Source organism: Magnolia sinica, chromosome 14, assembly GCF_029962835.1.
Source record: "Magnolia sinica isolate HGM2019 chromosome 14, MsV1, whole genome shotgun sequence".
Classification (NCBI taxonomy): domain Eukaryota; kingdom Viridiplantae; phylum Streptophyta; class Magnoliopsida; order Magnoliales; family Magnoliaceae; genus Magnolia; species Magnolia sinica.
The window spans coordinates 4376492-4392565 of NC_080586.1; the positions used below are offsets into that span (position 1 = coordinate 4376492).

Genomic DNA, 16074 nt, shown 5'->3' on the forward strand with positions numbered 1-16074 from the left:
TTTATTAGGTTCAGAGCACATTTCATGGGCTACCATAAGAACTTCACACCAATCCGACAAATATTCACCATTTGATCATTGATATTTTAATATATACAGTTAAGATCACTTAAGCAAAATAGGTCCAATCAACAATTTAATCCATATATTACTTTAGGGCCCATCATGGATTGCTTATGATTCTTTTAAAACAAAACCAAAAAAAATAAAAAAAATAAAAAAAATAAAAAAATCACTCTTTTTAGGGAATTGTAACCATCCCATCCATGGCTTTGAAAACAGATAGCTGTAGAAAATAAGGCCAAATCAAAGATGGATTGGAGATCTGATCAGTACAATTTTGGTATGATAGACTAAAAAATGCATTCTGGTCTCAATGAACCAGTTCCGATCGACTGATTGAACTGTCCAAGTGAACGATGCAACTAGGACTCTAGGAGCACTGAAGCATATATGCAAATGAAAAAGTTTTAAATGTTTATTATCAATTCAATTATATTTAACAATAAATTTACTAAATATTGAGCCAAGTCGGGTCGACTCTCCGAGTCAACCCAACCCATTCTACATAAAGCATTCAAATGCCATATAGTTATATACACAAATTGACCATGTAATTACATATAAAATTGCATGCACAAACCAAAGTGTAAATTTCTAAGCTCGAAATCTAAATTTAAATTAGCCCAAGAACGGGAGTGCAATAGGAATAGAAAAACATAGGTGGATCAGCAATCTAAGTAATGCCGTATCGGCCTATTCATGAATGCGCAAGCATAGAAATAATAGATGAACACATGCGTTCATCCACCTTCATATGCACGTGTGCTTTTATGTGCAAATGTGGATGGATGCCCGTCTCTATGGATGAGCATTTTCATTGATTATAATTTCAAGAAATACTAACATTTAGACCACAGAACGCATACCATTAGTCTTTGATACGTGCCACTGCATAAGTTACCAGAGTTCACAGAAAGCATCAACATCATATGGGACTTGTGAAACTTACTGAAGATGATATGAATACTAATTTGAAGAAGCAAGTACCTCCAAGAGGGAGGCAGCAAATTGCATTTGGGTCTCCTCCTCTATAGTCAAAAAAAGAGGGACGTGTACAAAGAGGGACTTGATGCCATGCTGCTCTGCGAATCGGAGAGAATGGTAGTAGACATAATTGCATACGAACCGACCAGCATCATCGGAAGTCATCACCTCATAGCCCATCTTTGCCAACGCCTTTGTAATCTCGTCGACAGGAAGAGAAGTCTGTTGAGGAACAAGGAGGATAAGGAAACCCAACAACATGATGACAGAAAACAGAAACTCAAAGAAAAACTACGAAAGATATTTCATTATTTGTTTGTGGTCTATGGGCTTTTCTTTTTTTTCTTTTTTTCCTTCTTTTAAATGGAAATTATATGTTAATGCTATAGTTCAAAAACCCAAAAACTAGACTTGACTCAATGTTCATTTGGGTTGGGTCGACTCAAAGACTCGACCTGACTCAACTCGATGGACTCGATAGCAAATAACTATATTTAGATTAGTTATTTTTCACAAGTATTATAAAAAAACAAAAATAGCAACTAAGTATTGCATAGCTGGTTGGTGCCCTTGCTTCTCTGAAAGAGGTTGCCAGTTCAAATCCAGCCCATGTACTATTTTACTTTCTATTCAAGTTACAGTGAGTCACGTCAAGTTGACCGAGTTAGTGGGTTGACTCGTCGAGTTTTGTTGTGACTTGGCTGAGTCACACTTGGATTCGAGTTTTAAAACTGTGGTCAATGCCCACTGGTAGTCTCAAATTCCAGATATCATATTCTCGAGCATATAAAATTCATACATGAAAATAGTAATCAGGGGCATCAACATTCAACAGATATCCAGGAATCTGGCTTGTGATCATGCAGAAACTTATAATTGGAATCTTGATAAAACCAGCACTTGGCAGGGCCAAACATCGGTAACAGGATTGGCATCATTTAAGGATTATCAGGCACAGAACAGTTTTAGGCGTCACACCCATAACAGTCTTCAAGTGATAATTGGTGTGGACTCTCACCACACATGTAGAGGAATCTCTCCCAAAATGCTTTTGAGGCAAAGGAAAGAAATCTTTGCCAAACGGCATCTGTATGAGAATATGGCAGTACATGTAACATAAAACAAATCATCCCCTCAAATGTAGCCCTTTTATGTAAAAGTCAATAACCACTAAAAAACCACCAGACACTCTTTTTTTTTTTCAAATCTGATAGCGGTTAAAGAATACTTAAGATGCTTAAAATACCTTGACTTTGATTATTCAACTTCTTTTCACAGCTAAGATTCCACAACTATTGAAGTCTACTTAAAATATCTTAAATTCAATGTTTGATCTTCTTTTCACAGCTAAGACTCCACAATTATTGAACTCCTACAAAACTACCCAAACTACCCACTATCCATCTCCACCTGTTAAAACAACAATCTAATATTAAAAATTATATAAGAATCTACCACAGGTGGGACCCACCAGATGAACCCAACCATCCATCCGTGCGATCTAGGCCCACTTTGGATGCATCATATGCTATGCATTTTTAGTAAAGAATTGTATTCAGTATTCTCTTGTCATTGCACAAGTTTGTCAAGAATGTCGGAGAATTTGGTATGGGAATAGGTGTGTGGTATGCTATCTGCCTGAAAAACCCAGTTCACGAGAGTAGGACCAGTTTCAAACCCATTTTTTTCTTAAAGAGTAACAATCTTGCAATTCATTTAGAATCAATTGCAGGTTATGCTCACCAAACAAGCTGATGCAATATGGTTATCAAATCTATGAGACTTCGATACCAGAATCTCAATAATGGATGAAGAACATACCCACAAGAATAATAGGATAGAGAGTGATAAACAACTTTATTGAAACTTCACTTCTTACAACTAGTTATATGAAACCTCACAGGGTGCAGAAAAATGCAGTCTCCTAGATCCACCCCTTTTATAGACACTCAAAGACACACCACCCTAAAATTCAACACATGGTGGGCCCATGATGGATATTAGGGCTACGTCACAAATCCATCTCACATGATAACATCTCATGTGTCTACAACGTCTGGGCCATGAAGATCGCCTAGGCAAAAGTCAAGTTGATCTGCTCATCGGGCGGCGATACAAGCATCTGTTGAATCCGACAGTTTTTTTGGGCCAGGCTTGGGCTCAACTCATTGTAGCCCAGACTGACCCAACTTCATACGTACATGTCTTATGTCCTACAAATATGCGATTCTAACCCTTGATTAGGCAACCCACACATCTTGAATATGACAGTTGATTTTGTTCCTCTAGGTGTCTATTTCTTTAAGAATGTATGGCCCACTTGATCAACTGATAGATAAGGGAACACCCGTGGGAAATAGGGACTTTATCAATTTTCAGGCCGGGTCGAATCGGGCCAGGCTTTGGCCTGCTGTGCTAGACCCATGTTAGACTTGGGCCAGGCTCGGGCCTTAGCCCTTAAGTATCAGACGGGGCCAGTTTCTAGGCCTAGCCAGACCCAGTCCAAACCCAGCCACCATTGTCACCCCTATCCAATATCCAGGTATGGTTGCTCAGTTTGACTGATCTGCCAATAAGTATCACAAGATAAATTCCTTTTACCGGTAAATAACTCTGTAACCTGACAGTAGATGCTAGGTTCCATGGTAACTCAGTCATAAAATAAATTCGGTCCTACTCTAGAAGAATGCATCAGGATACCTCCCGTGTTCGTGAGATTCCTCCATCTGAAGGGATGATGGGAAGTTTCTGCAAATAAAATGTGGGACAGAGCCATTGAGTAAGTAATCATAACAACTTGGGAAATTAGAGTCAACAAAAATTTCCATAGCTCTCTAAAACAGACTAAAAAATGATACTGAACCTGAGGTTTCCATCCCAGTTCATCAGGACAACGGAAAGTAGCTTCATTAACTGCTTGATGCTCAATTGCGAACCTTGTGGCACCACTATTCACACCAAAGTGAAGCTGAAAACAAGGTGTTAAAACAAGCACAGAATAATGCATGGATAGCTACTGTCTAGTTATCAAAGGATATAACCAATTTTCAAGGTGTTCCATAATGTCAATGGTGGCCGTAACGGCCACCATTATTACCGTTACGATACAGGCCGTAATGGCTGTTATGGCCCCCGTAATGGCCGTTATGGGGGCCATAACGGCCATTACAGCATTTTTTTTTTTTTTTTGAAAAATCTTGTTTCAAAAGCATTATGGGACCATTACAGGTAGTTTTTTTTTTATGGCCATTTCAGCCCCATAACACATACCGGTTATGGCCTTTACTATTACGTAACAGCTGTTACGGCCATTAAGTAACCGTTTTTGTATACCATGCCCATTTTGCAAGAGCCGGAAAGAATATAATTTCTTGGATACATCATAGCTGCAAATGTTGAATGTTGACAATTGCAAATTTAAATAGGATGGGGGCATATTAAGATATCACTGATGCAGATCAATGACCAAACGAGAATGCATAAATGACAGTGCATAACTGCATATAATTCTTCTGAAATAACTCAAATAACAGATTTTGTTCACATTGTGGACCCAGTTAACTCATCTCTCCAAGTACCATGTGACAAGGACAAACCACTTTTCCAAAATCACATGCATCAAAATGTGACCATGTCTGCATGGCTCATATAGAAAGCTACGTTTCATGTCTACTTATGTTTATTTTTGGGATACCTTTTAATGCATAAATAGATAATTTATATGTCCAATTTTATTCATCATCGTCATCAGCTAAGCCTAATCCCAACAAATCCGGGTCAACTACATGAATCTTGTTCTGCCATTCCACTCTATCAAGGACCACATCCTCAGTTAACCCATAGGTCATCAAGTCTTTTCTCACTATCTCCACATCCTTTTGGGCCTTCCCCTTCCGCTTCAGTTCAATTGGTATCCGGCATCACACATAACTCCAAAGGCATGTCTCCACTTCATCCACCCAACTCCAATTAACAGGCAGCATCCTTTTCTATCTCTCTACTCTTTTGAATTATTGACATATTCTTTGTGGTGGTGGGGGGAGGACGAAATATTAAAATTTCCCTGTAAGAATATGAGAAAAAAGAAACGGAAAGAGAGGGTTGAATGTCCCTTATATCATTCACCCAATCCACAATTCTAGAGTCAGCCACCTGCACAAGCCACCCATATAAAATTGGAGGGATTGCCCTTTGAAATAGAAAGCCGGGCTTGCAGCCAGATAGCTTCTTCATCCAGATGAACAATGCCCTATTGTTTGCCTTATTGGAATCCACCTTCCAAATGAGACCTTTAAATGTTGGATTGGATTTAGGATTTCTTTTAGGTGTGGCATAGGGCTCAAATGGGAAAAAAGGAAAAGATAACTCCAGCATCTCACCTTTTGGCAGGTTTTGCTCTATATGGAATGAATGAAACAATAGCAAGGTATTTTGTAACGGTAACAGTGGCTGTAACAGCCACCACCGTTACCTTTACGATATGCGCCATAAAGGCCATCACGGTCTCTTTTTATATTGAAAATTTTATTTTATTTTTTCGAAAAACCTGTATATGCCTCATAAAGGACCATTATGAGGCCGTTATGGCCTTTATAGGGGGCGTAACAGGCTGCAACGGCGGTTGCGGGTCATTTTTTCTATAACAGCCATTATGACCCCGTAACATGTAACGGTTGCCACCGTCACCATTACGTAACAGCATTTACAGCTGTTATGGCACACCTTTGACGTAGAGCAAGTCGCGGACATTTTCATGGCCAAGTTAGATAAAAAAAGGCCTGATCGGAGGCGGAAGTGATCTGGACCGTCAGGGCCTTAAAACGGGCGTATCTCACAAACTGAATGAGTTATCCAACATGCCATATGTGATTTTGGGGTAGGACGAGCTACTTCAGCAACCCAACCCGGCTATGCCAGGTTGCACACGCCAAATTTGCAAAATACCATCAAATCGACGGTCGAATTACTATTTTATTTCCATTTTTACTATTTATAGTAAGTTTTAGTTAGGTTATAACTCTTCATCCGTTGGGCTTTAGGAGTTGCGCCCAACATGAAAAGTGCTTAGAATAATTAGGAGAACAGCGTGGTAAAGCCAAATAGGACACTTACTATTTTTGGCCAAAAACCATGCGCACTAGTAGGAATCATGGCCGTCTATAAATAGTAAGTTTACTATTTATAGTAAGTCGCAATTTCTAGGAGTTTCAGTTGTAGTTTAATTCCGAAACTTCTTCCATGGCTTAGTATCTCTATTTAAAGGGGTGTAAACTCGTTTATTCATTCACCAATCAATTTATGAATTTTCTAGAATATTATTTCTATTTTCTTGGTTTTTTTCCTCGTGAATTCGAGAAGTCTCTGTGAGGAGTCCAAAGAAGCTTCTTGGATTTGAAGTAGTTATCCATGAGGAAGACGGTGATCGACCTCATCACGTTCATCCCTGCGTCAACCTTGAACAATAGAAACTTACGTAACATATCAGAAGCGTGGGAGGTTACCTTCCAAAGAACTAGGCATAGGGTTATTAGTTGGGCTTCTGGCTTAAAATCTTCTAAGGGGTTGCCTACAAGCTCACTGCAAATTCCTCCCCGTTCATCCTGAATGATTCTCCTTGTCCCAGCTAGATTGGAATTACCATTCGAATTGGAAGCCATTAGAGGCAAAACCCAAGCCAATATGGTCCTAATGATGCACCTAGCATCTTCAATGACCTATATCCATCCTCTTCTCAAATAGTCTCACCTAATACCTATGAATTATTTTGCAGCTAACAGCCAAGAGATGATCACTCACCAGCGCTTTCTGTAACTCTCCTAGTGCCTTAAGATTTGTTTTGGAAGTTACTATTTTTGCTTGTTCCAAACTTCCCTTGGTTGAACCTTTTTTTTTTGGTTAGCTTGTTTGTACACCCACTGTCAGTTCACACTTCACTGTTAGCCACGCCCACTACGGAATCGATACCAAGACCTCAGTGTTGAAACGAGGTATCTATGTGTGCACCAAGACCTCAGTGTTGAAACGAGGTATCTATGTGCGCACCAAGACATGTGACTCTGTCCAAGTTACATAGCTTTAGTATACTGATGGAACAATGGGCCCTCCCACAGCAAAAGACACTCTAAGGCTTTTTTATGACATCTTAGTGAAGGAACTTTGAGCTAAAACACCAAATTACGAAATTATCCACCAGCTTGGATTGTATAATACTTCAAGAAGCAGGTTTTCAGCCTATAGACTGTACTCAAGAGTTTTTGGATGAGGCATGATTTATTCGCCTTTATGGCAACTTGAATGGTCTACTGCTCAAGATGGGGGTTTCTGAGAATTGTTTTCTTTTCACGTTGATCTATAGGATTCCAGCATTAACAGCAGTCAGGAATGAATAATGCAAAAAGCTTCTTTTTTTTCTCTCTTTTTTGAGTCAAGCTGAAGAACAATGTAGAAAGGGATTCTGCATGTTATGAAAAGTTTTTTTTTAAGGGTCTCCTATGTGGATTTCATGGGACTACTCATGGAAGGATAGTTTCATGTTATGAAACACTTCAACAATTAGAAAAAAGAAATGACAGCAATAAGTTGGTCTACAGAAACCGGGAGTTTTGCAATGGTTCACCTAATAAAATGGAAGTAACAAAACAGTGATTTGCTTCATTATCATCAACACTGAAGGTGTTTACTTTCAAGATGGTCCCAAAAACACATAACTGCAATTTCAAGGATATGCCCTCATTATGAACATATAGAAAAATCATTATTTTTCATTTCCTCTTGATTGCACTTATTGCCCGCAATTCAGTTCACTTTTAATCCAAATGCAGAATAGTAGAAATTTAAGGTAAATAATAGATTCAAATATACCAAGGGAAATAATTCAAAGGCATCCAGTTAAGTTTAAGCCAATGTTTTAAACAGCTTACGCTATGTAGCATGTAGCTTACATTGTGTAGCATAGCTTAGCCTTAACACTATGTAGCTCATGAAAATAGCTTAAGTCACATGTAGACTTGTATGCTACATACTACGTAGCTCATGAAAATAACTTAGGTCGCATGTAGACTGTGCTACATGCTAATTTACATATGCCTACATGCTACATAGCCTACGTCACACACTACATAGTTTATACTAGTTAATATTCAATTAATGTTTTCAATGATTTGTTATATTTTTCTATTTTGCAATAAAAAATAGTTAATCTTTTCAGTAATTTTAGAAAAATAATAAAAGTAACAGTATTAAATCAGTTTTGTTTCTCTTTCTTTACCTTTATTGTTAATCTTTGCCCCATTGTTTGTATTATATTAGATTGTGTTTGGTTGCACCAAATATCATAATGAAACTTCATAATATTTGGTGCAACCGAGCACAACCTCGATTAAAAATCCAGAAGTAGCATGTAGTTTACGCTACACACTATGTAGAAGTAGCATGTGGCTTACGCTACACACTATGTAGCTGACGCCTCAAGCTTCAGAGGAGTAAATGCTACACTATACACCATTCGCTATGTAAAATACTGGTTTACACAAATTGACTGGTAGGTTAAACACAAGCAAACATTTCAATCTCTCACGTTCAAAAGATGAAGTGCATTCAGCATGCTTAAGCTCGTCTCGTTAGTATCTCAACATAATCAAATCCCAAAATTCTGTATATTTAAGCTGTGTTTGGATGCTCAATTGAATTGAATTGCATTTCAATAAAGTAGAGTGACCAAAGTGTGGCTAGCCTCACTCAGTTCATAATGAGGCAGTAAAACACAAAAAGTAGTTCAGACTATTTCAAGTCCAACTTGAAATGCACTGAATTGCAACTAGGGATTGCTCACCATTATTAATTAAAACGATCCCCTTCTATTTTGCTCATTTCCTCTAATTACATTTTATTAACTTCATTGCAAATTTGTAATTCAATCCAAGTATACAAACACAAAGTTAACTAAAGTTGAAAAAGTAAAAGCAGGGGGGGATGTACCCAAATAACCCGGCAAGAGTTTGAAGATTCAGGGTCCAGGCCAGCCACCGCTGACTCCAATATCTGATAAAGAGGAGCGAGTGCCCCATGTCCCGCAGTCTCAAGAATGCTGCAACTCCCCAAAACCAGGCCTTTTGGCAATCCCTTCTTCTGCATATATCCTTTTAGATTACTTACAATTGTCTCAGTTGGATTCTCTGCAACTCCATGGAATTTCTTAAATCCAGTCACATGAACTGTTACTACTGAAGGCCCTTCAGACCCCATCTACAAGCAGTCAGAGATTTGAGTGAATACTACAGGGCGGCAGCAGAATTGCTATTACTCCGCTACCTGCATCAAAGTTCCGAAAAAAGAAAAGAAAGAAACAGTTCATATCATTTAAGAAAAACTAGTAAAAAAGCTATAAATATAAAATTTATCAAAGAGAGGATACCAAATTATCTCTTTTTCTTATAACGACGGGAAGAGAATAACTAGATAAATAATTAAAATTTATTTAAATGAGCAATGATCGCCAACAACAAGTGACAGGTTAGCTTAACATGGAATCCGTCTCACATGCCAGTGAGTCACATGTGTAGGACACCCAATCCATGCAAAGGGTAGATGCCGCCATAATGATCACCTGACACAACAGAACATTCATCAGTGGACCACACGAGTGCAATGAATCAGACTGTAGAATGGTCCGATTTAATCCATCAATTGTTTTCAGAAAGGCTGGTATGATCCAGCCTGATCTTCATGCCAGGCGATCCACATGGTGGGGCCCACCTTTTTTGCAGCTCAGATGTCCAACACATGACATGTTGGCATGTGAAATGGGTTTTATATTAAGCTCACGGCTACGACTAGTCTTCTTAAAATATCACTACTCCTACACAAGGAAACAAAGTTAAGGGTTTGTTTGGTGATATCAAACCCCAAATTAGACTAATTAATCGTGAAATACCGTGATATCTGGTGCAACCAAATGCACAGTAAATAAAATCATACACAAAATATTAAAATATCAAAACCCAATTAGAAAAAATCATAACAGTACAGAAAAAACATTAAATTGATGAAATTGAACATCATCAAACACCAAGAACCCCAGTTTCTAGGAGAAGATACAAAACAAAGACTACTACAAAAATACCCAAGTGACCAAAATCAATACCTCCATAAAGAATCAAACAATAACATTAAAAAAAAGAAGCCCATATGGAATCGAACACAATCAAACATAAGAATCCATAAAACCTACTGATGATCACACAAAAATCACCACTACGAAAAAATCAAAAGAAAATTTAAAAAAAGGGAAACAAGCAGAATCAAGATAAAACTGAAAAACCCCAATTCGGATTGAAGTCAGATAAGCATGCAGAGCCAATTAAAGGCCAGAAAAATCCCAAAACATCTCATCTCATAATGAAATTATGTAGAAACTACCAACAGATATTGGATTAAAAATCTCAATTCAAGAAAAAGGAAAGAAAGAACACATAAGAATTACATAAAATTTATGCTTCTTACCTCAAAAAATCAGCCAATAACAGTAGTTCTTTCTAAGAAATGATTTGAGAAAGAGAGAGAGTAACAAAAAGCAAGAAATGGGGTGCAAGGTCTTTTTCAGCGAACATGGAAATTATAAACAAAGAGAATTCTATTATTTGATTCCTGCATAAGTGTGATTTTGCCACCGTTTAATATCGCAGGCAATGTGTAGATCGATTAAGACCATCTGCAGAGTGGGCCCGGCTGAAAAGAACTTATCTCTATGTATCCAAATGGAGCAGATGATTGAGAATATCTGCTCCTTTGGGTTTTTGTGTGATCCATCTAAAGTGGGGCCCACGACTTTAAAGGCCCTGATTCAGTTGCGTGTACGATTCCCCATCTTATTAAAATTCGGATGAGTTGTCTTCATCGTTAAATGGTGGAAAACGCACACTACTGAGGTATTTTTACAGAATGCGGGACCATGGTTCCTTTGTACCGTACAAGGGTGGGGTTTCACCCCCGATTGCACCTTAGATAATAATCTGAACCGTTCTTGTTCCTGTTATTGCATTATAGAAGCTAAGATCTTATGATCATGCCTCATTGATTATCCTAGCCTTTGAATATTGAATTTGAATATGAGCCATCAGAACTTTATTTCTCATTTGTTAAAGAAATCTTCCTTTGGATGGCCTTGTAGTATGGAATCATGAATATGAACGGTTTAGATCATCATCTATGAGGTAATCCGAGTGAAAACCCGCCCCCTGTGTGTGACAGGATGCGAATGGTATCTGATCAAAATTCCAACACAGAGGAACGCAGCACAAAGCCCTGTGGAGCCCACTATAGTGTCCGTGTGAAATCTACTCCATCCAAAAGTTTGGAAACCTCATGTTAGTGTAAGATTCCAAAATTGAGATAGATATGTTATCCAAGTGGACCACACCAAAGGACAAAGTGTGGATGGAAATGCCCACCATTGAAGCCTTCCTGGGGCTCATCATGGTGTTTATATGCCATCCAACCTGTTCTTAAGGTGATTTCCATGGGAAAATAAAAATACAACACTAATCCAGAACTTCTATGGGCCCTAAGAAAATTTTCAACCGTAGGGCTTAGTCCTCAATGTTTCTTGTGGTGTGGCCCATTTGAGCACTAGATCTAGTTCATTTTGGGATTTCATCATAAAATAATCTAATGGAACTGATGAACGGAGTCGATTTAACACGGACAGTGCGGTGAGCCCCACACGGCTCTGTGTTGCAGGAACTACATGCAACACCTGTTGCAGAAGGAAACTCGTGTACATCGCGGAGCAGACTTCTTTCATGTCTCTTTATTAAATTCGCTCCGTCCATCTTGAGAAGGCGTAGGGTAGGATGAGAAGCTACTCGCGGGTACAAATGTCAGAGATGCACACGTGTACTGGATCTGAACCTTTCATCATAAATAGCCTTCTGCTCAATTCCCGAATCCCAAAATTTTGACCGGTCCAGTCATCAGGTGGGCCACAAATAACAAGACTGACGGATGAGAATGAATGATGGTTCATGTTCAATGTACAAGCATAGCCCCACCTAAGGAGAGAATCAGATCAAGGAATCTGATTTTATTTTTTACCATGGAGCGTGCATGGTGTGGCTGGATGACGAACTGGACGACATCTAACGTGTAAGCCTTGCCGCACATGTGCCTCGTGTAGGATTAAAACATACTCGCGCGTTTTCTTCGGATTTCTTCTCCAATTGGCCGTCTTTAGATTCTTCGTGCCAGATCATCATGTGCATTCAGCACGTGGTGGGGACTCAATCCCTTAACGTACAAGCATCTCAATCCAGACCGTCCAAGTCGAGACGCCGATGGATCATCTCGGTGTCCCCCGATTGGATGGCTGTGATCATCTGACAAGTGTTATTTTTGGGGTATGGCCCACCCACGCTGGTGCACTCGACATTTAGGCCATGTCTATGGTATGAGTCACCACCACTTAACAAACGGTGGAGAACGCCGCCCATGATTTTCATGATGAGGACAGATAACCAACAGGCTACGGTACAACTTGTAGTACATACCATCTTTCCCACTAACATGCCACGTGTAGGAAATCAGTACCGTAAAAACGGAAACCCTAATCATGAATATTACTCATTTCAAAAATCATGCTAATCACCTTCTTGTATGCGCCACGTCTATGTGTTGAGTTGGACCGTTGGTTTTCCACCGATTCCAAAGGTAGGGATGGTTGGATTTTAGCCATTACTTTTTCATACTGTCAAATGAGAGTGCTGGACCATTACTCTTATGGTAACTCTAGATGTTTAGATCATAATAAAATATAATATAAATATATATCTTAACATAAAAGTTGATATAGTAATGTTTTATTTCAATATCCCAATCAAATAACGAGTTTGATCTTTCTAATAAAAGCAGGATATAAATGAAAAACATATCTTACTAACAAGAGATAAGGCATACACCCTGACCCCTAGCTCGAGTGGTAGACTGAGTGAAAGTTAGTTGATTTTAATACTAAGGTATTGGTATCAATTCCCCAGTGAGATCGCTAACCGTGTAGTGTGAACTGACAATGGGTATACTAACAAACTAACAAAAAAAAAGAAAAAGAGAGAGATAAGGCATACATAGAAAGGAAGATTAGCGGTTGCGGTTCAAGGATAGAGGTGTCACCGGCCGAGTTAGATGTGGGCCAAGCTTTCCTCGAGATGTTTGTAATAGTGGGTATTTAATCAACACTTTTTTTTATGGTGTGGTCTACCTATGATTTTGATTTGCTTTATTTTTTGGATCATGCCCTAAAATAAGCTGTCAAAAAATGGATGGACGGTGTAGATGTAAGGCACATAAATCATGGTGAGCCCCACCTGCATAAATGGCAAATCCAGACCGTCCACACCGTCAGGGCATGTTCTTAAAATCACATGAATATGCTAGTGACCATCAAATGAGTATTGAAAGAGAAAAATTCAACGACCCAAATTCAATCAAACATAACCAGAGATTCTAGATCTTGTAATAAGTGCAACCACGAGAGGCCCGTGGTTTGGACGGTTAGAATGGACTTTCATGTATGCCACGTGTGCAGTGGATGAGTTGTAACAAGAAATTGGCATAAGGACAGTACCCCAGCCCATATACCAATTGCACCGTTGATTAGGCAGCCCAAACCAATATAACAATTGGTGGGCCCTACTTATATTTCACGTGGGGTGGGCCCCATGCATTGAGGACCTCTGCCTATTTTCCTTTTCTTTTAGGTTGCTTTTCTCGTGAGGTATAGTAGCCTTTTAAAAAAAGAGAAATGACGGTTTCTTTTGTTTTTTCTTTTTCTTTTTAAATTTTCCTCTAGTTAGGTAAAGATGCTTTTAGCGGACGTTGATTAGGTAGTGAAGCACACCACCTCGGACTTTGATGAAATGACGTGGTGATTTTTGATTGGCCGGCCATGCGCAGCCTTTTTTAAGTTTCCAGCTCAGGGCGCCGCCAAACGGTGCATAAGCCTAGCGGGAGTGGATTAGGTGGGGCTTACAGTGATCCACGTGGTTTTGAAAGCTTATTTTAGGGCCTGATCCCAAAAATATAGCTGACTCGACTCTTAGGTAGGCCACACTACGAGAAACAGTCATGATGGAATCCACACTATTAAAGGCTTCATGGATTCCATCGAAATGTTTATTTTTCATTCAACTTGTTAGTAAAGACACGGAGACTTGGATGAAGATATAATGCAAATATTATCTTGATCCAAAGCATTTGTGGCTCGCAAGAAGTTTTTAATGGTGATTCACCGTTGTTTCTTATACTATGGTCCACTTGGAATTTGGAAATGTTTCATTTTTTTTATCATGTGCCTGATCCCAAAAATATAGCTGACTCGACTCTTAGGTAGGCCACACTACGAGAAACAGTCATGATGGAATCCACACTATTAAAGGCTTCATGGATTCCATCGAAATGTTTATTTTTCATTCAACTTGTTAGTAAAGACACGGAGACTTGGATGAAGATATAATGCAAATATTATCTTGATCCAAAGCATTTGTGGCTCGCAAGAAGTTTTTAATGGTGATTCACCGTTGTTTCTTATACTATGGTCCACTTGGAATTTGGAAATGTTTCATTTTTTTTATCATGTGCTAAAGTGAGCATTTAATTAGGATTGATGGTGTGGATAAAGTCACATACATCACAATGGGTCCCATAATTAGGGCTGATGATGACCGGTGGTCTCATCGAAACTAGCCAATCAAAATCTCCCCCTCCCTCCTCTCAACACTGAAGTCTTCCCGAGGGTGGCTAACAGTGTAGTGTGAACTGACAGTAGTGTCCTAATAAGGTATAATAATAATAATAATAATAACAATAATAAAAAGTTTAAAAAAGAAAAAAAAAATTTCTTCACATATCATTTTTTTTTAACACATGCACACACACCACCACACGCTCACGCTATGGTGGGATTTCACCACCTGTGGGTACTCAGACCCTCATACAGGTGTTGTAACTCCTGAGAGTCTACTGCTGGAGTAAGAGTAAGGACCACCTGCGTCATTTCAACCACAGGAGGATTGGCTGCGACTCATGAACAGGATGGAGGTTTGCGTGGGGCTACACAGATGTGCCCATGGTAAATCTACTTTGTTAATCTGTTTTACAAGACCACAGTGGGACATGAATCTAAAAATGAGGAAGATCGAAAACTTGTGTCTGTAGTTTATAATAGTGATAATAACCATATGAATAGTTTGGATGGCATATAAACATCATGGTCGGCTCCAAGAAGGTTTCAACTGTGAGTGTTTTCATTCCCACTATTTCATTGGTGTGCCACACCAAAGTATTGGATTAGCCTGATTTTTAGATTCATATTCTATTTTAGTCTTTCAAAATAGATGAATGGAGTGAATTTGTCACAGACATTAATATGGGCCCCACACAGTTTAGGTACAGTTATATCTCTGTGTGGAGGTGATAGGCCAATCCACGCCACACTCGGGTCACCGGGGGACTTGGATTTAGTAGTGACTCATCCATTCCGGAATTGGTACTGAAAAAGCTATGTAGGCCCCACCATGAAGTGTGTGTTTTATCCACATTGACTTTTCATTTTATTTTTAGTTCATTTGGGGGTATTGGCTCAAAAATAAGATATATCTAAAGCTAAAGTGAACCACCCCAAAGGAAACAGTAATGATTGAACGCCTAAAGTTGAAAATATTTTGGGTATGACATAAGTTTTATATTCAGTGGATATTTGTCTACCTTTCCTTGAGTTTTATGTGATTTTATGAACATGCTCGATGATAAATAAACATCATGGTGTGCTTTAGGCTTGTTTAAATAGTGACAGTCATTATTCCCGGTGCTTTCTCTAGTGTGGTCCACTTGAGTTTTAGATCTACCTTATTTTTAGGCTCATGTCCTGAAATGAGCCGACACTATAGAGAAATAATGAGGATAAAACGCATACACAATGGTGGGACCTACATAGCTTTGCCAGTACCGATCACTCCCAAATCCAAGTCCACTCTTGAA

At 38.9% G+C, this 16074-nt stretch overlaps 1 protein-coding gene and 1 long non-coding RNA gene across 2 annotated transcripts; one reads left to right on the forward strand and one right to left on the reverse strand.

The window, feature by feature from the left end:
* Window positions 1-783: 783 nt before the first annotated feature.
* LOC131224825 (uncharacterized) lies at window positions 784-10706 on the reverse strand. The gene is made up of 5 exons (XM_058220231.1): window positions 10549-10706; window positions 9025-9357; window positions 3911-4015; window positions 3748-3795; window positions 784-1269 (listed from the first exon to the last, which is right to left on the reverse strand). The coding sequence occupies exons 2-5, from the start codon at window positions 9289-9291 to the stop codon at window positions 1030-1032; spliced, it is 660 nt and encodes a 219-aa protein (XP_058076214.1). The 5' UTR covers window positions 9292-9357; window positions 10549-10706; the 3' UTR covers window positions 784-1029.
* Window positions 6629-7180, forward strand: LOC131224826 (uncharacterized). The gene is made up of 3 exons (XR_009161189.1): window positions 6629-6785; window positions 6832-7034; window positions 7074-7180. It is a non-coding gene; the product is annotated as an uncharacterized LOC131224826 (long non-coding RNA).
* Window positions 10707-16074: the final 5368 nt, after the last annotated feature.